The 27,500-nt window shown below is 43.3% G+C and overlaps 1 protein-coding gene across 1 annotated transcript in view; it reads right to left on the bottom strand.

Annotated features, from left to right (window-relative positions):
- The window catches only part of LOC147023371 (intermembrane lipid transfer protein VPS13A-like), a 220,847-nt gene that overhangs the window by 158,481 nt on the left and 34,866 nt on the right, over positions 1–27,500 (bottom strand). The window contains exons 8-12 of the mRNA XM_085888717.1: positions 16,034–16,140; positions 5,970–6,029; positions 4,738–4,797; positions 4,536–4,616; positions 3,933–3,990 (exon numbers count right to left, since the gene is read on the bottom strand). Coding sequence (XP_085744843.1) covers positions 3,933–3,990; positions 4,536–4,616; positions 4,738–4,797; positions 5,970–6,029; positions 16,034–16,140 — 366 coding nt within the window. The remainder of the gene's footprint in view (positions 1–3,932; positions 3,991–4,535; positions 4,617–4,737; positions 4,798–5,969; positions 6,030–16,033; positions 16,141–27,500) is intronic.

The following is a 27,500-nucleotide window of genomic DNA, read 5'->3' as shown; positions in this document are numbered from 1 at the left end:
CAAACCAATACACCTGGCACCTACGACCATACCCAGTTCAAAGGCAATTAAATATTGTCTTGCCAATTCACCCTCTGAATGGCACACATAAACAATCAATGTCTCAATCATCTCAAGGCTTAAAAATCTTTCTTTAACCTGTCTCTTCACCTTCATCGACACCGATTAAAGTCGATTCAACAGGTGTAGTCAATAATGGATCATAGCATTCACCTGGATTAACCTGATCAGTCTATTTCATGGAAAGAGTAGGCGTTGCCGATGTTTTGTACAATGAGTGCATATCGCGGGTCGAGAGGATTAATGTTGTAACTGCATTTTTGGCGAGGTTGAATGGAATGGCTCTCATGTCTAACAAAACACCATTTATCTTTCATGAGCGATTTGCAGGAAATGGGAAATTTTCAGTTACAACATTATGTCTCTCAACCCACGAAATGGTGTTTTGTTAGACATGAGAGCCATTTTATTCGGTTTCGCCAAAAATTCAGTTACAACATTATGCCTCTCAACCCGTGATATAGACTAGCTATCTACAGCACCCAGCCGATTGTTCTCCTCTTACATGATCTCACAATTTTAATCAATTGAAATGTCCTCTCGGTACAAGGATTAGTTGAAACAAGTCACATGGCATTTGTACTCCTGCCATTAACAATAATTCTCACTTTTGATGATCTCGCAGATAAAGCAATTAGCTTGAACCCAAAATGAATATGCATAAAAAGGCATGACATCCCTTTCTATAGCATTTCCTTTTTCACATTCATTTGAGGTACAGTTGAAATTAACAAAGCAAAAAAAACTCCCTTTCCATCCCTTCCCTCTCTTCAAATGGTACCATAGCGGACTCCACTCTTGAAAAGGCTGAATGCCTCAATTCTGCATTTGCTTCCAAATCTTTTGTTCCCATACACTCACTCTCTATATATCAATCGATCATTCCCAGTCACACACATCAACTCGACAATGTCTCTTGCACCGAAGAAGGTGAATAACTTTATTGCATACCTTGACTGATTCTGCAACTGAACCAGATTGTATCAGCTCACTTGTCCTAAAAACCTGCTCTGCTGCTCTTGCACATCCTCTCTCTTCTCTGTTCACCTTATCATCTACACTATGTGTTATTCCATCTGCCTGGAACTCATTGCACTGGAAGCCAACATCACTGCATTGCATGAAAAAAAATGCAAAAACTGATTATCTTAACTACAGACCTATCATCTTACACATCTTTGTTACTTTCACACTTCTTTCAAATTTTTTTCACAATTCTCTTTATTCATTCTAATTCTTGCATATATATATATATATATATATATATATATATATATATATATATATATATATATATATATATATATATATATATATATATATATATATATATATATATATATATATATATATATATATATATATATATATATATATATATATATATATATAAAGTCTGGTGTTGGCGCAGTGGTTAGGGCAGTGGCTTGGGATCCAAAAGGTCCTGAGTTCAAGCCCCGTTGGGCCACTGAATTAATACACCAGGGGGTTGACAGCCTGTCATCCCTCCGAGGTCGGCGAAATGAGTACCAGTGTACTGGGCCGGTGTATACCCCGGTTAAAATAAGTGTACCATATCCCTGTGTCGTAAAGAGGCGACCAGGGTTGCGTCAGGAAGGGCATCCGGTGTAAAACATGTGCCAAATCACTATGTGGATCATACGGATGATCCGCTGTGGCGACCCCTCACGGGAGCAGCCGAAAGAAGAAGATGAAGGGATATATATATATATATATATATATATATATATATATATATATATATATATATATATATATATATATATATATATATATCTCTCTCTCTCTCGAAGTGAACTTTCTGCAAGGCACACTTGGCTGCACATGGATGGGTTTGAGGGTAGTGGAGTAGCGGTTGAAACTCCAATCCGATCCAGGTACCTCCTGATGACTCCATCTTTGCTCTTTACTTCTTCGGGTTCCTTCTGATGACTCGAATGCAGTATGCAGTATTTGGTCTTCCGATTGATTTCATTCATCAGCAAAGTCATGGAATCAATCATCACAGTAGACATAAAATCATCCTCTTCTCCAATGACCTCATCAAAGATCATCAAGTCAAATTCAGACAAGGTTACTCCACTTTGGACATGTTGCTTATGCTCTCCAAACAATGGATGGAGGCCCTCAACGACAGGATTGAGATCAGGGTCATCTCTCTAGATTTATCTCGAGCTTTCTTTTCTATAGACTTATAAGCTGGCACCCTGCCTTGCCCATGGCATCCAAGGCCAATTTCACACTGCCTTAATGACTTTCTCTACTCTCATAGCCAAGATATGGCTTTCAACAAATTCCTCTAATCTCCTCTCCCTGTCAATGCTGGAGGGCCCCCAAGATAGTATTCTGGACCGAGTCCTATTCTGAATCTTCATCAATGATCTCTGATTCCCTGGAAAATCCTGCTTATCCTTGCTGATGATTCCACCCAATGCCAAAGCATTTCCCATTGTTCAGGCAGGCAGGCAACAGCCTGTTCAAACACTTGGAATATGTCTTTCAATCCTGACACATCTCACTCTCACTATCTCTCTGAAAGGACCAGTTAACAAATCCTCCATCTCCTTTATTAACAATCATCATGTCACTCAGATGTTTGGGCCACACTATCAGCCATGCTCTTTCCGTGCTCCATCCTTCCCCTCCAAACCCCCCTCAGGTTTCTGCAGGTCACATGCGGTCTGCCAGCAAACCTCTTCTCTTTAAAATCTCAAAATCACTGCTCACCTCTTCTCATTCATTCCTATTTTTCTCACATGTGGAACCAACTTCCACATTCTCTTCAATCGTATTCTTCTCTCCAGGGTCTGCAAGATAGCTTTTCACCACCATCTCAGATCATCCCTCAACTAAGAACATGATCTTGCCCCCATTAACCCTTCCCAAGCCCATCGATTTCCAACTTTGCAGTTTTCCTGCCTGCGAGTTTGCAGCTGTATCCATCTTGTCCACCCCGTGCATCCTCTCTAGTTCCCTCATTTGTCCAAGTTTTCCTCTATTTTGTCCCTCATCCCTGCCGTTGGTGTTTCCCACTCTCTTTCAACTGTTCCTTTTGTTTTGTTATGACCTGATCTATTCTACGTTCTTGCTCCTCCATGAGCTCAAATTCGCTCCTCCATGAGCTCGGTCCTCCTCCAGCAGCAGGACCGAGGGACAATATAGAGGGAGATTTGAAAAAACAAGGCATTTGGGAAAGAATGAGGGCAAGGGGAGGACATGGGTTGAACAAGATGGAGACAGCCACAATCTTTCAATCACAGAAGTGGAAGGAAAAACTGAAAACACAGAAAGTGGTGGGCTTGGGGATGGTCAATGGGGAAATACAACATCATGATTGCAGATGGGGGATGACCTGAGATGGTGGTGAACAGCTGTCTTGAAGACATGGAAGGAAAAATGAGTTGAAGAGAATGAGGAAGTTGGTTCCACAGGTGGTGGGGGGGGGGGAGAGGAACAAATGAGTGGAGGTGAGCAATGAGTCTGGATTGTGGGAGTTTCACCAGAAGGGGGGTACTGGCAGAGAATGTATGCACCCTATAGAAACCTCTGGGGGACAGAGCACAGAAAGGGCAAAGAGTACAAGACCAGAAAGGAGGCAGTGGAAGACAGAGCCCACAGACGATCCTGTTTGAGATGTGAAGTGATAGGCTCAGAGACTCGGCTTCATCGCAGGAGATTCCAATTATTTAGTAGCACTAATTTGCGGTCAGAATAATGGGTGAGAGGCTGGGGGACATGGTGGCTGCTCAGATCACCACAACGAAAAAGGAAAACAAAAATGCCTAAACTGTTTCACCAAGAGCGATGTCAGTCGACAATACCAATTCCTCAATAATTTGGCTGTTACTTACTGTAATGATAATTTGAAGGAATTTGATTCTTGCTGGCAACACCATTTCTCAGCAACGTCTGCAGCAACCAAAGCCAAAATAAACATTTCAAACCCACGAAGGACAATAAGAACAAAGAAAAGCAAAGTAATAATCATGTTAAATCACCATGACTAATTAAAAACTTGAGTGACATATTTGAAACAATAACTCAAAAACAGAAAAATCCCACACATAGTATGTCTCTTGGTGCAAAAGTGTAGATGTATTTGGAAAAGATATTAAATGTGAAGTTAACATTATTATTTATGGAGGAAAATTTTACATTTAACCATTTACGTTAAAAACATTGAGATGAGAAAGGAGACTGAAGGTCTTAACCCACCTGCTTTGTGAAAGAAATCATATCAACTTAAAACAGCTAAAGTTTGGAAAATAATTGAGGTTTGCTGTAAAAATGATCAATTTATTTCAACTAAACATTTCAGTCAGTTATAAAATGATTATTGGAGCAATTCAGATATCCAAGTTGAGCAACACACCATGTATGTGAAGTTTTTATCTATCTGCAAGCTATTTGCACTTTCAATTACTCCATGCCAATACATATTAGAAAATGGATACCAGAACATCCTGTGTGGACTTGTGGGAAAACATGGGACCATTCACGTTGCAGTATGCAGCCAGGCAATCCAGGTTCACAAGCTGCACAGTACCAGAATATCAGTCATTGAACACATTGTCTGATGTAACACAACAGCATGATCATTTTTTGTTGGACATGATTATAGCAACAATCTATTGTTTTGCAGGTAAAAACAGTTACCTTATTAAAGACATTTTCCGTCACATTGAGGAGGCATGGCTTCCAATCTTCTCCAGCTGTCTTCATAGACCAGTCGGAAATGTATGATAAAGCATGCGAGATAGAGTACAAAGGACAATAAGTTTATGGAGGTTTAATCACTGCACAACAGAATCAGAAAATCGAAATAAAAAAGGTAACATGCAATATTGCTATTTAGAACACATTTGCTGCAATATTTACACAATCGCTTGGAATTTCCAAAGAAAGGTTCAGCATTCATGGAACCCAGAACAGACCGAGCAAGGCAAAGCAGTCATACACTTGACCGATTAATGGAATCTGATCATGGTACATCTATTCCCCACTTAACGTCAATTCGGTTAACGTTTTGTTATAACGACGCCGATACAATGGGGAACTTTTATCTTTTAATGTCGTGACATTCGCTATCAAGTCATTTGCCAGTGGGCCACAGTGAACTACTCTGTCACATAGACGTAGAGGTGTATGTATACACTGAACAGTTGTATCACACCAATTGATGCCAGCGCATGAGCGGTTGATATTGGGACAGCACTTGGGCTGTCACTTAACTCCACCACTTGCCTCTCCACCCAACCGATAGTACACAAACAACCTCCACACTCATCACTCGTGAGTGTTATCTTAGTCAAAGTTTTATTTAGAAATGCATTTTATTTTAAAATGTTATTTCATTTGGAATGCACTATACATGTATGTACTGTTATTTTTTCTGACAAGAAATGTTGAGAAGAACCTATCTCCAGTTTAAACATTAATTATTATGGGAAAATGTGATTCGCTTAATGTCACATTTTTCAAGAACACAACTGCAATGTTAAGTGTACCAATTGAACCCAGACCAGACAGCACAGGAGGTGAATATGCTATACAAATGGCCGATCTTGCCATACTCTTACAATATAGAAAATGGATTCATTACAAAGGCATTCGTATTGAAGACAGTTAGTAAATGGCTACAGCAAGGGACTCAAAACAATGAACTAGCTTAGAGTAGAAATGAAATTAAAAGCAGCATCACAGAAATATAGCTGAGGAAAACAATTTTAAAGAAACTTGACAGAAACATTAATTTCATTAGCCCTTTTGTAAATAGGGCAAGCAAGCAAGGTGAGGATTAGGATTCACTTCTCAAATGTAGACATGATGATGATGATGATGATGATGATGATGATATAAAAAAAAGACAAACCAGATTATTTTATTACCTGAAATGAAAGGCTTCCGAGTGTAAACCCCAGAGCTAGAGTCCTGGTAGGATATGTTACCTTCACAACACAAACAAAGGAGGAAACATGATCATCACTGTTTTTAAAACATCAAAACATTAAAAACTGATGATGTTCCTGAGACTATGATGTTGACAATGTCAGCCAACCTGGATCACCTCAATCTTTATTCTGATTAGCTTCAATGCAAATCTTGTCATGGCATGTTTTATGGAGTCATTATCCAGAAAATAAAACAGTCATTAAAGCTCCAATGAACAACAACAACAAAGATGACAATAACAACTACACGGGCACTTGGTAGAGTGCATACCTCCGCCATGTGATGCCTGATCCATGAGAACATATCAGGTGAACAAAACATATCAGGAACAAAACAGCTGTTCACCACCACCTCTTATCTTCCCCCATCCAAATCCTCGATCTTTTCTACCCCCGATAATCCACCCAAGCCCACCTCCTTCATTTCTCCTGCTTTCCTTCCTGAAAGTCCCTGAAATGTCCATCTTCTCTTCGCCATGTTCCCCGTCCCATCCCCATCCCTCTCCCTTCCACAGTTCACCTAATGTGTCTGTTCCCCACTGTTTTGTCCCTTCCACTCCCGCCCCTCTTGTCTCATGCCTCCTTGCTGTGAGTTGTGTGTTAGCTCTCATACGAGCCTCGACCAAGGTATACAAAAAAATAAAAAATAAAATAAAAAAAAGTGCTCCGCCATGTGATGCCTGATCCATGAGAACATATCGGGTGCAATACATTTTTGAAATATCATGCCAGAGATCATTTTGGCCCCATCTCTCAATGGTGTTGATGGTAGACTCTCTCATGCCTGGTGTTGCCTTAATGGTTAGGGTGGCAGGCTTTGGATCCGAGGGTCCAGAGTTCAAAATCCTGCTCAGCTGTTGAATTAATACCAGGTGGGGTTAACTCGACCTGTCATCATTCGGAGGTCGGCAAAATGAGTGCCAGCATGCTTGTATACTGTGTCAGAGTGGCGACCCATCCATGATTGTGCCCAATAGCCAAGGAAACTGCTTAAGCAGCACCAACGCTCTGCACAGAGTATGGTCCCAATCGTCTCCTCCTCTCCTCTCAATGGTGAAGAATCACTTTAAGATTAAATAATTCTCATAGTCCGATCCGGATTCGGATCTTCACCAAAATCGAATCAGTTCGTCCTTGTCACACACACAAACTGCCAACCAAATTTCATCCAGATCAGTCCACAACTTTTTGAGATATCCTGCAGATAGACAGACAGAGACAGAGAGGGGTGAAAACAACCTCTTCGCCTTCGGTGGCAGAAGTAATAATAAGTCGAGTTCATGGAATACCTTACCCTGTGCAGTTTTGGGAAGAAAAAAAAAAAAAAAGAGATGCGAAGGATCTTTTCAACTCTTGCTTTATGTTTCCAAGCACAATCTATATTTCCGACAAGCTGCAATTTTGCCTGCATCAATATGCTCTAACACTGAGCGCAAGCGTTCATGCACGGGTCGAATTTGATTGGTTGAGATGGCAAAATATTTTGTCCAAGTACTGCTAAACTAAAGTTTTTGGAAGAGTCAACCAGACAATGTGTTCTGTAGTGTTGAAGTGTATATATATATATATATATATATATATATATATATATATATATATATATATATATATATATATATATATATATATATATGAAAAGCACAGTGAGGCAGTGAATTTGAGCCAGTTCGGGAGGCCGTGAAGACTATATGCCGATTCAACACGTCGTGTTTGAACGTTAGTTGCAGACTACATAAACGTCTATAAATTACGCAATATTGGAATGTTCCTTTCACAGTGAAGCTGTGTGAATATATGTCCATATATTACATACTGTTTGAACGTCAGTTGCACCCTGACTTCAAACACACGTCTAATTACGTAATGTTGGAATGTACATTCTTTTGCTTTAGACTACCGAGACCTCTTCGACCACTGAAGACCCCCAAAGACCCAAAAGTTCCTGAAGACCCCAAAAAAGCAAAAGACCCTGAAGACTCAAAAGTCAACAAGGACCCAAAATACCCCAAAGACCCAAATGTCTTAAAATGAATGATATACAGTACAATAGTAGATCTAGATGCAGACAAACATATCATCAGGTATGGTTGAGGTGAACTTGCACATAATCCACATTCAAGGGACAAAATCAACTTTTGGTTAAATTTGACAATTTTCTTCAAATTTTATCAATGAAAAAAAAAAAAGAAAGATCTTTTTAATGTAGAGTTTGCCAGGGTATGTAGATTATATTCGATCCAAGATTAAACAGTCAGTATTGAAATAAATATGCGTGCAGACTCACTAACACAAAGGATGATTACAGCAGCAGCTCCTCTTTGGGTGCTCAAAGAAAAAAAAATGAAATTTTAACCAAAGAAAAATCAGTTACTGTTTAGAAAAGTGTTGGAATATTATTAAGCCTTTATCAACAACTTGATTCTGTCGTTATCATTCAGGTATAATGAGAGATAAACATTTGGAATATGTTCAGAAAGCAGAAGGCAAGCAAGGTCAGACAGAGAATGTTTCAACTTCTATTTTTTTTAATACTTGCTCTAGGCTCAGGGAAGAGCTATGAGACAGAACAAATCAGGTCTCAACACAACAAAAGGAACAGCAGGATAAAGGGGAAACACCAACAGCAGGGGGAAGAGAGAAAGTAGACGGAGATGGATAAAGGATGTAGGAAACGATGAGGGGTAAAGGAGAACGCAAAGGGAGGACAATATGGATACATAAGCAAAATTTTGGGAGGGTGAGGGTGGTCTAATGGGTGTAGAAAAGATCATGATTTTGGATGGAGGATGACTTGAGATGGTGCTGAGCAGCTGTCTTGAAGACCTGGAGGCTAGAATGAGATTGCAGAGAGTATGGAAGGTGGTTCCACAGGTGGGAAAAAGAGGAATAAATGAGTGGAGGTGGGCAGTGGTTCTGGATTTAGGCAGTTTCACCAATAAGGAGTTGCTGATGGACTGCATGCATCCTGCAGATAACTGGGAGGGGCGAGGGGATACAAAGCATGGAGAGGGCACAGGGGGGAGGAGATACAAAGTATGGAGAGGGCACAGGGTGCAAGTCCAGAAATTAGGGGCACAAGACAGAGAGACCACAGGCATGTCAGTGATGGCAAAGTGACAGACTCAGCTTCATAGCGAGAGATTCCAATGATATTGAAGACCTTCGTTTCAATGGCAACAAGCGGTGCAAGATGTGAAGGAGGGGAGCCAGCACAAAGGGAAAAGCAGTCCTCCATTGAGCTGGGGATAAAAGCATTGTAGGTGGATAGGAGGTCATGTGTGCCAAGGAAAGACTTTGCAAGACGGAGGATGCCCAGTAAACTTCTGGCTTCGGAGGCCAATTTTGAAATGTAGCTTGTCCAAGAGAGATCTTGGCTGAGAGTGAGACCCAAGATTTTGAGTGACTGAACCAATTTGAGAGGGGTTTTGAGAAAGTAGGCGGAAGGGTTTGCAGTACGGTCCTTTTCGAGGGAGAGTGAGCGAGTGTGCGATTTCTCAGGATTGAAAGACGTAGTCCAAGTGTTTGACCAGTTTGAAATTTTGTCAAGACTGTCTGTCTGCCAGAGGGATGAAGGATGTCATAGCAGAGAGTGGTAATCAAAGTGATAGAGGATTTTCCAGAGAGTCAGTGAGATCATAGATGAAGATTAGCAATAAGATGCAGCCAAGAACACCATCTTGTGGTACTGCAGCCTTGACATGGAGAGGAGATGAAAGGGTTCTGTTGAGAGCCACACTTTGGCTTCGAGAGTGGAGGAAATCAGGAATCCAAGAGTGGAGTTGGCCTTTGATTCTACAGGCAGACAGTTTGGAGAGCAGGGCAGTATGCCAGGCTGTATCAAAAGCACAAGATACATTTAGAGAGACTGCCCTAATCTCATGTCTGAAAGAGAGCCTCCATCCATTGTTGAGAGAGTAGAAACAGCATGTCCAAGGTAGAGTGACCAAGTCTCAATCTGAAATGATGATCTGAAATGAGGCTGTTGGAGAAAATGAATAATTTTATGTCAACTAGCTGCGATGATCGATTCCACGACCCTGCTGATAATTGGAAGTAAGCCAATTGATCTGTAGTTAAGGGGATCCGTTTTTGCATCTTTTATGTAATGCTGTGATTTTGGCTGATTTCCAAGCAGATGGAAGATGACCTATGGTAAATGACAGGGTGAAAAGGGCAGAGACAAGAAGTGCAAAAGCAGCAGAGCAAGTTTTTAGCACACAAGTTGATGCCATCGGTCCGGTTGCAGTCGAGTGCTGCCAGAAACTTTTCTACCTTTCAGGTGAAAAAGACTGAATTTAGGAGCAGTTGGTTACGACGAGAAAGAGAAAGAGAAAGATAAAGATGTCGGGCCACAAGATTTTGAAGCAAAAACAGAATTGAGGCATTCAGCCTTCTCATGAGCAGAGTTGGCTGTGGTGCCATTTGAAGTGAGGGAAGGGAGCATACACCAAAAACAGACTTGACAAGGCACCACCAGGCTTTAGAGGAGGGAGGACAAGTTTGAAAGTTCATTCTTGAGAATAGACCAGATGCTTTTTTCTGGCTCACCTGAGAGTAGACACATACTTGTTATGGACTGTGTGGTATGATCTGAGGATGCTTTTGGTTGGATTTGCCTTCCAGGAGGAGAACCCAAGTTGTTTTAAGGCAACAGCCTCACCAAAGGATTCAGAGTACCAAGAGCAAGAGGATGGATAAGATAATTGAAGACAAGATAGGATGCATCTTTGCATATTGTGGTGTCCGGTGGGCAATGGGGCACGTAGTCGTGAGGGTTGCCGTAACTCTGTTTATTGCGTATCCGGATGTGCACCACTATAGACTACAACTCGCCTCTAGCGGTGTGAACACCTACAAGCCTTGCAGACACGTAACTACCAAAACCACTCCTCCACACCCCCACAACGCTCCCCGAATTGTGCCTTGCCCACGTATGCCAATACACTACATTCCTCCCTCCTAAAAACATGATTATAAAATGACAATTATAATGATAAGCATAATAGGCAAAATATACTACGGCACAAAAGAAAAATGGGCTTCATCTGCACAACCTGTCACAATAATGCTGTCGATATAATCTGACCCACAATTCAGCCCTCTATCCCCATCACAACACATATCGCGTTGGCGCGAGTGAGTTGAAACCCAAATGCAGTGGACAGGTGCTCGAGTACTGAGTCGCACGACGAACCCAATGATGTTTGCAGACGACACTAACCATGGCCGTTTTAAAGATATAAAGAAGCAAGTCCGGGAGCACAGTATCACTATGCAGCAGAAGCGCCCCCAGGCACCCATGCTTACACGCCATACGTCGAGGTCGAGGTGACATGAATCGTCGAACCTCTCACGCCCCCGGCAGACAAGCTTGCTCGTCCCCCACGGACAGAAACAGGTAAACATGCTGAGTCCGCCAGACATGAGGGCGCCATCGCTGGCGCGGAGCAGCGGGGAGGGCGGCCTTGGGAAGATAACGGCCCGGCCCCCCCGCGAGAGTTACGGGAGGGGTGACGCTGAACAGCAAACTGGCCCCCCATTCCCCCCAATCGACTCGAACCAGGCAATCAGTCGGCTCTATTACCAGTCGTCCCACACCAAAACCGCGCATCAAATCCAGTCGAGACTTCAACGCGCGGCCATACAGACGGACAGCGTTGACTGGATATATATCCGGGTCATATAACAGCAAGAACATCGTGTGCGCAGATGCAAACTTCCCTTCACGTACAGCGCGTTTCCCCAGTATAAATCCAACACATGAGATGGCAGCGAACCACGGACTGCCCTCGAAGTCGGAGATCAGGAAGACCTCTTTATTCGCAACGATCGTCCACAAGCTCTTCACATCATATTTGTCATCATATTGATCGATCTCAACCAAACACATTATGCTCACACGCGGACTGTCGGCATTTGCTTTAACAACGCCAAGCTGAATCATTCGTGCTGCGAGAATCAAATACACAACAATTAGCAATTTATGAACCACATTGCGCGTACGCCTCTTGGTTGTCACGACGTTGAGGCGACTTGCTTGCCGGTCTCCATCTAAACGTCGCAGAGGCCACCGTCGATGTCCGCGTTCCGCGAACTTCTTGAATGCGACCGGCTCGCTCCAATCCCCCGCTGAAATCGCCTGAACGACACGGGTTTGCACTGTATCATGAGCGCAGTGGAAGCGCGAGAGCCCGTCGCAGCTGGCGTGGCCCCCGTTGCTTCGGAACCATATGTCGTAGTCGCAGGAATCAATGACCAGAAACCCATGTTGCCTCGTCGCGGCCCCTGCCGCTGGAACCTTGCCCTCGGGTCTTGAGGGAGACACAGGTGCACCTGGAGGTACGAACTCCCAAACAGGAACCTCCTCCTCCTCCCCCGTACCGGGCCGTCCAAGGCCACTGGCTGGCGCCATCCAGTCGAGTTGAATGCAGGCCAACCCGCTCCGACCCAAAAGGGCGAACCCTCCCTTCGCACCACGAACCGCGAGAGCGCGACCCGCTGACCTTGATGGGCGACCAAGACTGGTGCCCTGCCAACCGCTGGTAGCGGTTCACCGGTATACGTGTGCAATGCGAGGGTAGACCTGAAAAGACGTAGACCGGGGGAGTGCACGAGCGGTGCGCTCGCTCATGATCGACACCGCCGCTCCGGTCTCAACTCGAAACACGATCGGTGCCCCGATCATCTCGACCTCCACTGTCATTGGTCTTGTCACCTTCGGACCAACTGAAAACAGGTTCAACATCGACAGCATCTCCTGCTCCGGGCCGCCGGGATCGCTATGCCCAGGCTGCAGGACTCGACCCGGGGCGTAAAAGTGTACGCCATGCACAAAACACCGTATCAGCAGTAGGTCTCGACCCGGGATGTAGGGGTCGCTTCGCACACTGCCATTCATGACCGTTATGATGGCCAATGACACTCGGCACACACACCGTAGACGCCCCTGAGTGTTCAGACTGCCGTCCGACTGACCGTGTTGCCACGTTCGGTCACGACCCGCACCGAAGACTGTGCGTGCGGCCGTGGGGGCTTGGTACACCGCGCTGACCTCCGGATCACCTTCCGCGCACTGGCCATCGAGGCTCCGGACATCTCTCAGAGTCTGTACGACAGCCGACGCCGCTTCTGAGTTGAACTTAATGTCCTCGTCCTTTAGCCGTGGCATTGCAGAAACCATTCCCGAGTCTTGCAAATCAGAAATAAAACTATTTCCGAGCGTGGCCGTCGTTCACTGGACGTGAAGTCGCAGGCGACGGCGAGATGTCTGGCTGCAAGACTCGACCCGCACCGAAGACTGTGCGTGCGTCTGCGCGAAACTCGCGATGCGCTTTCCTGGGATCCTCGCGAGGTGATCGCACTCGAACCGCGCTAGCTGCGCTGATTTTCCCGGCGCTCCGTGCGCCTCACAATCCAATTGCTCCGGCAACGACTCCAAGTCAATACCGAGGAAAAACCAGGCACTCTGCACACGTCGATCCGAAACAGACTCGTCGCCAGTGTGGTGTCCGGTGGGCAATGAGGCACGTAGAGTCGTGAGGGTTGCCGTAACTCTGTTTATTGCGTATCCGGATGTGCACCACTGTAGACTACAACTTGCCTCTAGCGGCGTGAACACCTATAAGCCTTGCGGACACGTGACTACCAAAACCACTCCTCCACGCCCCCACAACGCTCCTGCATTGTGCCTTGCCCACGTATGCCAATACACCACACATATAAGAACAGGTTTCTGTGGAAGAATTCCCAGGCTGAATTAATATTAGCAATGGTGGATATAGGAGACCAGTACTGAAGAGTGATGGCTGCTTGCAGTCGCTGCCAGACTCTCTGGCATAGAGGCTGTTCTCTGAGAATGGTCATAGAGATATTGACCTTCACAAGCACATGATTAGAAGAGCCAATTGCGGCATAGGACAAGCAAGATAGATTGGTGGGGAAGTTGGTAATCACCAAATCCAGGAGAGAAGATTTGCCATTGGGAGAAATATGGGTGGGAAAGTCCAAAGATTGAGTCTGTCCCATGTAAATGTCACTGGTGGTAAGAGAGGTACCAACACTCAGCCAATTAGCATGGTGGCAATTGAAGTCACCACATATAAAGAAGAGAGAGTTTTGGATGAGTGATTAAAAGGTGGTTCATATAGAGAGAGATAGAGATAGAGATAGAGATAGAGATAGAGATAGAGATAGAGATAGAGATAGAGATAGAGATAGAGATAGAGATAGAGATAGAGATAGAGATAGAGATAGAGATAGAGATAGAGATAGAGATAGAGATAGAGATAGAGATAGAGATAGAGATAGATGGAGTCATCACGGTTGGGAGGACGGTAAAACACACAGACAAACATAAGGTGGGAGCAGAGGGGAAGTCACAGCCAGAGGTACTCCTGGGGTTTTGGAGGTGTAAGAGTAATACATGGAGAGTGAGCAATTTAGTTTTTGATGTAAAGCGTGACTCCGGCGCCAGCACGAGGTTTAGGCCAATCAAACCAGAGGAGACAACAGCCAGGGAGAGACACGGAGTAGTCAGGCACATCCTGTTAAACAGATGATGTCCGGTTTATCGGCAGCGGCCTGGATTGAGAGATCTGTCAGGTTGGAACGGAGGCCTCAGATGTTTGAGGTCCACAGGGATAGGAACAGGGGGGAGATGAGCTGCTGATAGGACAAAGGGATGTTGAAAGGAGCAAGGAGAGGGTGTGAGGTGGGGAAAGCAGGTGAAGCAGGAAGGGGCAGGGGGGGGAGCTAAGAGGGAGAGCAGCAGGGGGAGCTGAGAGGGAGAGCAGCAGGGGGGAGCTGAGAGGGAGAGCAGCAGGGGGGAGCTGAGAGGGAGAGCAGCAGGGGGGAGCTGAGAGAGGCAGGAGGTCGAAATTGAGAGGGGGTAGGACGAGGAGGGAGCAGATGGGGAGTGGGGTGTTACTGACATGGAAGGGTTTGACACCATGAATGGACGTGAAGGGGAAATTTTTGTCATGTGCACACAGCCTTTGCAAAATTGACGCCTCAGAATTCCCAGACTGCATAACATGCAACAAGCTTCACAGATAGGGTGGTGGTGAGAATGTTTTTGGTTGAAGGAATGGGGGAAAATTTGGCTGCAAGTGAAAGAGGAGACTGGATGAACTAAGCATTTTGGAGTAAAGATGTTTTGGGACATAAGCTGTGTTAAAAAGCAAAGGAATAGATTTTAATGAAGAATAATGAATGAGTTGTTCATGATGGAGTAAATAAGCAGGGTAAGGCACATTAAGACACATTTTGGAAGCTTTGTTAAAATGTTGTGAAGAGGTTATTGCAAAGAAGGGCTGGAAACACGAGAGTGGAGTTTTGAAAAGACAAAAATTATTTGCAATGTTGTTGGTTGTTGGGGGTTTTTTTTTTTCCAGAGTGTTTATTCTTGTTTTTTTTTCCAGGTGAAGGAGGAGAGATATTTTATTTTAATTTTTGAGGGAGGAAGGGAAAGATATTGAGCTGAGGTTTCAGAAGCAACAATAACTGGAACAAAGAAGCGAAAAAGAGGCAGAAAACGGAGGGGAAGCACACTCGAATATCGCAGGTAGGCCCGACTGAACTCAAGAGACGAACTAAACAATTCAACACAGCATGATACGGTTTGGGACAGAAAAGTTAATGAAAAACACTGAAAGCAAAGCAGGAATAAAAGCGAAACAGCAAAACACAACATAAATGGTCAGGGGAACTTATCTTGGAAGAACTGGTAGGAGAGAGCACCGATCAGTCATCCACGTGCTAACTCACTCTGCCTTGCAAACCCTCTCAATGACAAATGCTTCTTCACACAGCATATTACTCTTGCATTCCAGATTAGATTTGATCTACATCACCCTCTAAGCACACTTCAGCAACACGAGACACTCAAAAGATTATCGAATAAAGGAACTTTCAGATACGAGTCTTTTAACAACAAAAGTCAATGTTGAAAGTGCCTGGCATGGCCATTAATAGTCAAATAACAGTTGTATTATTATACTCACATCATCCTCATAACGTAGATGGATCCCAGATATATTGATCTGCAGATTCTTCACAACTTGTGTAGCCAATTTCTCTGCAAATGAGTCTTGACTAGCAGCAGCCTGGCCTGGAGCATGAGATAAGTGGCAGGCACATGCTTCAAACATGGAGAGGTACGATTTTGTTTTAACTCTAATGTTACACAGTTAGTCTTTATAAATCAAATATTTGAAGGAAATTGATAAGATAAATGGAAATTTGATAAGATAAGGAAATAAAGTTTTATAAAAAACACATTTTGCAATTTTAAGGCTCATGGAAGAGCTTTTCTATACATTTCATGCAAGAAAAGGAAGAAAAAAAACCCATCAGAACGTGAAGGGTATGGCCTGACGTAACTGTAGGATTTGTTAACAATAGATTATTTCTAACCAGGATAGATAATTACCCTTACCGAATGAGAGGGCATTGCATTTGGGTCTGTTTGTTTGTTTTGTTGGTTTGGAGTTGAGTATAAGCCTGATGATTGATGTTGTAGAGCATTGCAATCTGTTTGTTTCATTGAATCCTGAAGTGGTGTGCATAAGGTCATCAGCATAAACATTACAAATGAGATGGAAACACTGTTGAACCTTTCCAAAGAACAAAGAATGAACAAACTAAATGAGCAAATGTCTCTTGTTGCAGTCGACAAGCATTATTAGGCTAAGGCCTGTTGTGGAAAAGGCAATCTCTACACAATATTGCGACAAGCCATGGGGTGCAGCAACAGCGAATGTACATCGTTTTCCTTTGACATTGGATTAAAGAGTGTTTATACATTGTGAAATAATTTTAATTAAAGAGTATTTATACATTGTGAAATAATTTTACTACATTGCCTTATAAAACAAGTAAAAAAGACATACAATGTTATAGCACTCATTTTAGTAATTTTGCCATATGGAGTTAAAGGGCCCATAATTATATTCAACTAAAATGGCCACCAGTCTACCACCTTTGATCATATCACAAAATAAAGCAAGGTGCACATGTATGCCATCATGTACTGTGCTTTTACCAAGTTTGAACAAAATCGGACCATGTATGTCTGAGAAATGGTTGGGGACACATTTATGTAACAAAATGGCCAGTCGGCCATATTGGATCTGATCTCAAAAAAAAAAAAAATGGCGTGCATATGTAAGCCATCGTTCATTATCTGGGTGCCAAGTTTGACGAACATTGGTAAATGCTTGTCCGAGAAATGGTTGAGGATGTGTTCAACATCAGGTTTTTTTTTTAACAACTAAAACAGTCACCAATGGGCCATCTTGGATCTCAACTCGAAAAAAAAAAATATCGTGCTTATGTAAACCATCATTCATAATTATCTGTGTTCCAAATTTGAACAACATCGGTAAATGCTTGTACGAGAAATGGCTGAGGACGTTAAACATCAGTTTTTTTTGTTTGCAACTAAAATGGCCACCAGTCCACCATATTGGATCTGATCTCGAAAAAAAATGACATGCTTATGTGAGCCATCATTCATTGTCTGTGTGCCAAGTTTGAACAGCATCAGTAAATGCATGTACGAGAAATGGTTGAGGACGTGTTCGACGCTGGGTTTTTTTTTTTAACCAAAATGGCTGCCAGTCAGCCACATTGGATCTGATGTCGAAAAAACAAAGTGATGTGGACATGTAAGCCATCATTCATTTTCTGTGTGCCAAGTTTGAGCAACATTCTTGGCCCTATGCTTTTTATGATTTTCATCAATGATCTCTCAGATTCTCTGGAAAATCCTTTTTATCTCTTTGCTGATGACACCACCCTCTGCCGTAGTCTCTCGTCTCTCTGATCGGCAGGCAGCAGCCTCTTCACTCTATGCAGACCTGGATAAAATCAGAAGCTGGTCAAACATTTGGAATATGTCTCTCAATCGTGACAAATCTCACATCTTCACCATGTATCTCTGAAAGGACCATCTGGAACCCCCCCCCTCTCCGGCCATCCACCTTCTCAACAATCCCAATGAAGACGTCCATTCATTCAAGCTTTTGGGTCTCACTATCTGCTACGATCTTTCCTGGGAAAGTCTCATCTCCAAACTGGCCTACAAAGCCAGTCACCGACTGGGCATCCTACGTTGTGCAAAGTCGTTCCTTGGCACATCTAAGCTTCTAACCACTTACAAAGCTCTCATCCGCAGTCTGATGGAGTACGACTGGGTGGTAGGAAATTTTGAGATATGTGGTGGTGTGGTGTCCTGTTGGTGGTGCTCCTTCCTCAAACCTCGCCATCCAAAATCTTCATCTTTACCACCCCAGTTAATCCACCCAAAACCAACTTCCTTAAAATTCCCTGTTTTCCTTCCTGAAAGTCCCTGTAGTATCATCTTGTTTACCCTGTGTACCCCACCCCATCCCACTACCTTCCACAGATCTCCTATTGTCTCTGTTCCCCACTAATTTGTGCATCCCTCTCCTACCCGTCATATGTTCTGTATAATTAGCTCTTCCACAAGCCTTGACAACCTTGACATGGTATAAAAAACAAAAACAAACAACAAAAACATCGGTAAATGCATGTCCAATAAATGGTTGACGACGTACTCAACATTGGGTTTTTTTTACAACTAAAATGGCCGCCAGTCTACCAGTCGGCCATCTTTGATCAGATCATAAAATAAAGTTAGGTGCAAGTCTAGGCCATTGTGTCCTGCGGTTGTGCCAAGTTTGAACAAAATAGGACCATGCATGTCAAAGAAATGGCTGGGGACAAGTTTAGGTAACAAAATTGCCATCAGTCGGCCATCTTGGATCTGAGCTCGAAAAAGAATTACGTGCATATGTAAGCCATCATTCATTATCTGTGTGCCAAGTTCAAACATCAGTAAATGCATGTCTGAGGAATGGTTGAGGACATGTTCTACACTGGGTTTTTTTTTTTTTTTACAACTAAAATGACCGACAGTCGGCCATCTTGGATCTGATGTCAAATAAAGACTACGTGCATTTGTATATCATCATGTGTTGTCTTTGTACAAAGTACGAATAAAATTGGTCCACACATGTCCGAGATATGGTTGCAGATGCACACACAAATCGAGACCAAATCCATAAGCGCCCCCTCCCCCTCCATTTCGGACTAAGTACAACAGGGGCTAATAAGTCTCATCTTTGTCCACAAGTGTTTTTGTGTCTATTGACTTTTCATTCCCAAAATAAACTTGCTTATGCAGCTGGTACCCAGTGTAAAGGACGGTAATTAATGCCACTGGATATCGAACCTGAGAAAATAAAATATTGAGAAGGCTCACTCATTGGCCGATGGGCATTTCACATTTTGGGGGTAAAAACTAAATTGGGTCAGCAGAGCAGTTGTTTTGTTATCGTTTGTTCAAATAGCATGCACAACACTGGCATGGATTATAATTAGACCTGGCTGCCTCTCTTTCTGTTGTGTCCAATTTCCTCAGGTGTGTGTCTGATGGCGCCTGTAATGCTTGCAAAAGATAAGAATGTGTAAGTTCTGTATATCGGTTTGGCTCTGCCCTGCATCTTCTTTTTGTACATAATTGCATTTATTTCGTTGCACCCCACAAATCCTTGTTTTCCCTGCTGTACATTTTATTGAATAAAACGCTTTTGATTATTGTGTACATGCCTGGTGTTGGTTTAATGGTTGGGTGGTGGGCTTGGGATCCAAGGATCCCGAGTTCAAATCCTGCTCAACTGTTGAATTAATACCAGGTGGGGTTGACTGCCTGTCATCCTTCTGAGGTCGGCAAAATGAGTGCCAGCTTGCTGGTATCCTGTGTCGGAGTGGCGACCCATCCAGGATTGTGCCCAATAGCCTAGGAGACTGCTTAGGCAGCACCAACGCTCTGCAGAGTATGATCCCAATGGATGGATGGATTATTGCTATACATACCTTTCCACACCCTTACAAATAAATTTCTTATGCTATAAATGTACCCAGCTAGTTTTATCTTCTCCTTTATTGGTCCAGCATGGTCCGTACGTTAGTTTAGCCGGGAAGTTCTATCCCATCAATTTGCTCTTGTTAGACAGCGCACACTGACTATCGCTCGGCAGTAATCTGGGTGTGCGCTGAGGGCACGGGACTTCAATTGGTTTGGCCGTCCACAGGTAAGTTATCACACAAGGTAGTGTAACCCTGCCAAGATTGGCAGTGCCAATCGGTGTTTGTGGTTGCCTAGCAACCTGCCGCGCTCGGAGGTATCTGTACCCGGTGGCCTCAGGACCGGGTGTTCGGGAGGGACCTGAGTGCTTCCCCTTGTGGCGAGCCTCGAAACCAGAAGACTTAATGTAAAAGGAGCTCGGTCTCGGCATGCATCCGTCCGTCCGTCCCTGCCCGTCAAGAATTGTCCTGTAGGGGATGCCACGATTCAAGCCCAATCTGCAGTGTGATTTAGCTGAATATGGTGAGGATAGATGAGCCGGTTTAGATTTACATGAAAACAAAAAAATTTCATTTCTCTCTTCTTCACTTATAATAATGGCAAGTCTCAGAGCGATTAAGCGTGAGCTATATTCAAAACTGCTTTTAACCTTTCCATTTTATTCATATTGCCCCATCAAACAGCATTTCCGATTATACATCGCCTTTTAAAGCATTACAAAGCAGGTCGCTCCACTTGCAACAGGTGAGAAAAGGATCCAACCAAAAAGCGGCTGATGTTCAATAATTTATTGGCACGATTTTTAAAGGGTGAAAGTTGATTATTTTTTTTTTTCATTGGAAGCGAGGGGGTCTTACATTCTAGATTTTAAAAAAAAGTATACACATCATAACACTTACCACTGTGCTGTACACATTGTCTCAGGGCACTCACCTGTAGTGAGCACAACAAGACTGCATTTATTTTCGGATGTTTTCATTTACGGATGCTTTCCGATGGTTCTGTGATCCCCCCCCCCCCCATGTATTGATTTCAATGTCCATCGGCACATGGAATTTCAGTTTTCTAAGTCACCCAGAAAGTACTGAACATTAACATCAGTCAAGCAGTGAGTGGTTATAGCGAGGCCCATAAATCTATACTAATAAATGCCAGTGTGTGTCTCCTCCATGACTCCAAAACCATGAAACCTAGCAGCCTGAAACTTGGCATGCATACTAAGGGAACTTCAATGAAGTGCATGAGTGAAAATTGGGTGTTTGGGTTAATTAAAACGCCCCTTTTGAAGATAATTAACGACCCGGGCATGCACTAGCTTAATTAAATCCTTTATCAGGCACATCCTCAGCCACCTCGCTCTCTATGGGGTCGTAAGGCATATTCTGGGTTAGATCGCTGGGGTCTGGATCCACCATGTTCTTTGGCCTGCTCAACCATGCCTAGACTTGGAACAGGACACAAACATTTCTTAACAATGAAGTTTTTGTTTTGTTCTTTTTCCACTTTTCTTATTCAAATTATTGAATGCCTGTTCATCTTAGCTACAAATCGCTGGGTACATTGCAATGCTTGTAAACACCTGCATTCGTGGCTTATTTAATTTCCACACATGCCATAATCTCAAGAATCTCTGAAATCAAGCAGAATTACTAAATTTAAGCTCCAGAATTGAACTTCGCAGCAGTTCCAACTGCTAAAAAAAGTGTTCATTTGTCTAATTCAGACATAGTTTGGACATTCAGATATAGCTATCGCTTGCCAAGCCAGGCATCCTCAACCATTTAATTGGAGTGCTTGCTTGTGTGCTTAAGCCGCTTGCTGAGCACCCAACAGTCAACGGTGGTACAATTAGTGTCCCGATCGTAATATACAGTTAGCAGTTGTTACAAGGTAGATTTATGGGTTTCTTTGGATCTGCAATGTAGGGACTCTCTGCGGGTGTGTATGCCTGCATGCTTGGTTATGGACACCGTGGTGGCAAAGTTTCATCCCATACTTTGGAGGTCTTAAGTTTTAATGAGTGATCACGTTTTCCTTTGTCCTCGTGACCGTTTCGTAAGCAATTGGTTATTTTATATGACTCGGTGTGCTTTTAAAAGGTTAAATGGTTTCTTTGTGAGTTTCAAAGCAAAATACATTTAATAACATCCGATTTCCAAGCCATTCGACGTATTAACACGTTTTCTCAATTTGAGCCAAATTTTTCCATCCGTCGCACAACGCGTGTGTGTGTGTGTGTGTGTGTGTGTGTGTGTGTGTGTGTGTGTGTGTGTGTGTGTGTGTGTGTGTGTGTGTGTGTGTGTGTGTGTGTGTGTGTGTGTGTGTGTGTGTGTGTGTGTGTGTGTGTTTTCATAAAGCATAACATTCTTGGCCAACTCCCCTACCCCCACTACCCTCATCCCTCTCCATTTTGTCCCATCCTCATACAGTGCAGCATCCTCCCACACCTCTCCATCTATCTAAATCTCCTCTCGCTCTCTCTCTCTGGACAGTGGTTATACCTTGAAGGTGGCCATCTTTCACCGGTCCAGATGGATCCTCACCTCACGCCGCCTTCCCCTCCCGTCGCCTTCCCCTCCGCCGGCTTCCCCTCATGCCGCCTTCCCCTCCCAACTCCTAACACCACCTTCTCCTCCCAACCCCTCACGCTGCCTTTCCATCCTCGCTCCTCATATCTCTATATCTCTCGCTCTCTCTCTCCCACTAAGTATTAACTCCAGGGGGTGGACACTTATCCAACCAAGATATTCCAGTTTTGTATTTCTAATTAATTTTCTGAAATTTGTATAATTTGTTTTTCACTTGGAAGTCGTGGGTTACGATGTATAAATAAAGTTGGAAAAAGTCTGATTTAATGTAATTTAATTCCATGATATAAGGCAACAAAAGGTGAAAACTTTGAAAGGGGGTGTAGACATTCCATTGGCACTGTATGTTCTCTTGCAAGGGGTTTCCAAAAGTGAATCCCGAATTTGTGATCTCTGTTTCTATGTATAAAGATCGAAACGCAATCTGCGAACTATAATTAGAATTTAAAATTCACGATTTTTTTCCCCTTGGGGGAAATCTGAAAGAAGTGCATTAAACTTGTGCTTGAAATGAGGGGGGGAAGAAAGAAACAAACAAACGAATAAATAAATAAATAGATTAATAAAGCACCTTTAAACTATTTGTGCATTGAACAGAACTGAATCTATTGAAGTTGGTTTGGTTAAAGACGTTTATAATATCGCTGTTTAGATGTGTATTAAAAGACAGTAGAGTTATACTCTACTTGGCCAAAAGTATGTGGACACCTGCTCGTCCAACATCTCATTCAAAAACTAGAGGGGGAGCACTCGGTAGAGTGCAAAACCTCCGCCGCCAATACTGCTAGGTCACACAAGTGAACCTGATATCATATTCATTCAATTTGACGTCAACAGTGTTCACAGAGTTATCGTTTGCAACTTTCCCTTTTACATACTCAATTCATTCGTCATAACTAGATTCCTTGAGACAGAAATTGATTTTACGTGGGTATATCCACCTGAAGTTCCAAAATCAGCCGCAATTATGTTGAAAAAAAAAAACTTGCAAAAAAATTTTTTTCTCTAAATTTTTTTTTTGGGTGGGGGGGGGGGGGTTGGAAATCACTTAAAACATGTAGAAATGCAAAAAAAAAAAATTTTCAAATATTTTTTTCAAAATGGCCGCCATAGCGGCCATATTGGATTTTGGACCAAGTCCAAAATCTAATGGTATGATCCTTGGACCATACCTAATACCCCCCAGCAAGTTTTGGCGAAATCCATCAAGGAGTTTTTCCATAATACTGTTCACAAACAAACAAACAGAAAGGGGTGAAAACAGTAACCTCCGATCTTCGATGGCGGAGGTTAATCATGGGTATGAATAAGGAGTTGTCCCCCACCCTCCCCCTTTGCTGTTATAACAGCCTCCACTCTTCTGGGAAGGGCGTCCACTTGATGTTGGAACATTGCTGCGGGGATTTGCTTCCATTCAGCCACAATAGCATTAATGAGGTCGGGCACCGATGCTGGGTGATTAGGTCTGGCTCGCAGTTGGCATTCCAATTCATCCCAAAGGTGTTCCATGGGGTTGAGGTCAGGACTCTGTGCAGGCCAGTCAAGTTCTTCCACACCGATCTCGACAAACCATTTCTGTATTGACCTCGCTTTGTGCATGGGGGCATTGTCATTCTGAAACAGGAAAGGGCCTTTCCAAAACTGTTGCCACAAAATTGGAAGCACAGAATCATCTAGAATGTCATTGTATGCTGTAGCATTAAGATTTCCCTTCACTGGAACGATGGGGCCTAGCCAGAACAATGAAAAAACAGCCCCAGACCATTATTCCTCCTCCACCAAAATTTACAGTTGGCACTATACATTCGGGCAGATAGCGCTCTCCTGGCATCCACCAACACCAAACCCAGATGGTGAAGCGTGATTAATCACTCCAGAGAACGCATTTCCACTGCTCCAGAGTCCAATAGCGGTGAGCTTAACACCACTCCAGCCGACACTTGGCATTGTGCACAATGATCTTCGGCTTGTGTGCGGCTGCTCAGCCATGAAAACCCATTTCATGAAGTTCTCGAGGAACAGTGCTTGTGCTGACGTTGCTTCCAGAGGCAGTTTGGAATTCGGTAGTGAGTGTTGCAACTGCCGACATACGATGTTTCCACGCTACACGCTTCAGCACTCGGCAATTCCATTCTGTGAGCTTGTGTGGCCGACCACTTCATGGCTGAGCTGTTGTTGCTCCTAGATGTTTCCACTTCAGAATAACAGCACTGACAGTTGACCCTGGCAGCTCTCGCAGGGCAGAAATTTGATGAACTGACTTGGTGGAAAGGTGGCTTCCTATGACTGTGCACGTTGAAAGTCACTGAACTCTTCGGTACGGCCCATTCTACTACCAATGTTTGTCTATAGAGATTGAATGACTATGTGCTTGATTTCATGCACCTGTAAGCAATCGGTGTGGCTGAAATAGACAACTCCACTGATTAGAAGGTGTGCCCACATACTTTTGGCCATGTAGTGCATTTTGCAAAATATTTTATTCGTTCACTCGCAAAAGTACGTTCACAAGCAAAAGTCCCCAGTGACGAGAAAAGTTTAAGTTAATAAATCAATATAAATTATTTCATGGACTTTAAAAAGGTTAACTATGTTAAACTCTTGATTTCACTCAGAGCCAAAGCTCGGAGCCACGTCTACTGCCCACCGCGAAATGGTGGTGCAACATCGGCGGCGAGTTGAGGGAGTGTGCACACGTTTGAAAGAAAGCACCAGTCTTTTGCAGTTAAGGGGATTTAGAGGGAGCGAGGGAAACGAGGAATGTCAATTCATCATGGATAGAATGATTAGAAGTCCTGATACAGATAGGAAACATAAATAATAGCCCTCTTGATCACACATTACCAAAATGAATCTGGCCTTTTCAATTTGAGACCAATTGGTTTTTTGCTTTGCCAAAAATTGCTATATTGGTCACTTTGGCCTCAAATTACAGCCTCAAAATGGGTCACGAGGCCACAGCCAAATAGCCTATGTTACTTCTATCTGTAACCTGTAAACAAAGTTCTATCTGTAACCCGAATATGGAGTTTGTAGCTTTAAATATGTAGCCGTGCATAAGGAACAGGCCCAGAGAGAGAGAGAGAGAAAGAGAGAGAGAAAGAGAGAGAGAAAGAGAGAGAGAAAGAGAGAGAGAAAGAGAGAGAGAGAAAGAGAGAAAGAGAGAGAGAGAGAGAGAGAGAGAGAGAGAGAGAGAGAGAGAGAGAGAGAGAGAGAGAGAGAGAGAGAGAGAGAGAGAGAGAGAGAGAGAGAGAGAGAGAGAGAGAGAGAGAGAGAGAGAGAGAAGAGAGAGAGAGAGAGAGAGAGAGAGAGAGAGAGAGAGAGAGAGAGAGAGAGAGAGAGAGAGAGAGAGAGAGAGAGAGAGAGAGAGAGAGAGAGAGAGAGAGAGAGAGAGAGAGAGAGAGAGAGAGAGAGAGAGAGAGAGAGAGAGAGAGAGAGAGAGAGAGAGAGAGAGAGAGAGAGAGAGAGAGAGAGAGAGAGAGAGAGAGAGAGAGAGAGAGAGAGAGAAAGAGAAGAGAAAGAGAAAGAGAAAGAGAAAGAGAAAGAGAAAGAGAAAGAGAAAGAGAAAGAGAAAGAGAGAGAGAGAGAGAGAGAGAGAGAGAGAGAGAGAGAGAGAGAGAGAGAGAGAGAGAGAGAGAGAGAGAGAGAGAGAGAGAGAGAGAGAGAGAGAGAGAGAGAGAGAGAGAGAGAGAGAGAGAGAGAGAGAGAGAGAGAGAGAGAGAGAGAGAGAGAGAGAGAGAGAGAGAGAAACAGAAAGAGAGAGAAAGAGAAAGAGAGAGAAAGAGAAAGAGAGAGAAAGAGAAAGAGAGAGATTTGTGCTTAAAGAAATTAATAGTTTATATGACATTCATTCCCACATGTCAGGGCTCGAGGTTAATAGTTGCCAGACTGCCTGGGATAAGCAATTTTGGCCGTAGGACAAGTGAAAACCCTCAATCTACCCATCTGAAGATCGTGTAAATTTTGCCAACCAGTAGTAATAAACGACATATCTCAACCTCGAACATAGTTATTTTTCATACAAAGCCACAGTGATTAGCAGTGATTGCGGTGATCTTCAGAGACCCAACCATCCTGTGTGTGAACAAAAACTTCAAAGAAACGTAATGGCATCACCCCAGATGCTCGCAGTATGAGAACTGCTGCATTAATTTGTCACTGCCAAAACAACAAGCTCACAAGTTCACATGATGCATATTGGGACAACGCGTTCAGACAAGGAAAACAAGAAAGAGCAAATGCTTTATAGATGATTGGACATTCTAATAGTATGTACTTTATAGATGCACTCACGTTCTTAATAGTACATCCCCAAGAGACACTCACATTCTAATAGTACCAACTTTATAGACGTGCTCTCATTGTAATTGTACATACTTTATAGAGGAACTCAATTGAAAAAGACAGCATGTAATACTGGCTACCACCAGGTGGCGTTTGGGGCCTACCTGAGCATATTATGTGCGCACGCGCACACGCAATATACCCTCTCCTCTGGCGAGTATCACAAACAAATCTTTTTGCTGAACAATAAAATAATAATAAATGATGTTAACTATTATGTTTCACCAAGATATTACGTTAACTACCATGTTTGACCAAGACAAAGAAATACTGTCACTGTATTATTGCGTTTTGAGAATGAAGCCTCAGAGTAATAAATAAATCTAAAACCTACCCATCTCATGGACAGACGAAGAAAAAAAATTCATGTTAAGCCTTGTATGTCTTTTAGTATACAAAGTCTAGACTCATGGGGGAGCGAAGTGACAGTGTACAAGACAATGCAAAACATGTGAACAACATGTGGATACATTCATTCATTTCGCATGCAGCCTGTGGCCACTGGTTGCATAATTGTTGGAAGCACAGCTGTGCTCCTGATGAGTGTAGGTAGGTGAGGTTAGAGCCCCCTGTAGGTTAGAGCAGGAATTTGGAATCTGGTCAGGGTGCCTGTGATATTTCAACTACTCTTCACGAAGGACACTG

This window comes from Eptatretus burgeri, chromosome 7 (genome assembly GCF_056783735.1).
Source record: "Eptatretus burgeri isolate ZD-2024b chromosome 7, Ebu_testis_v1, whole genome shotgun sequence".
In the NCBI taxonomy this organism is placed as follows: Eukaryota; Metazoa; Chordata; class Myxini; order Myxiniformes; family Myxinidae; genus Eptatretus; species Eptatretus burgeri.
The sequence above is the reverse complement of the archived record's forward strand: the minus strand, read 5'-3'. Positions and strand labels throughout refer to the sequence as shown.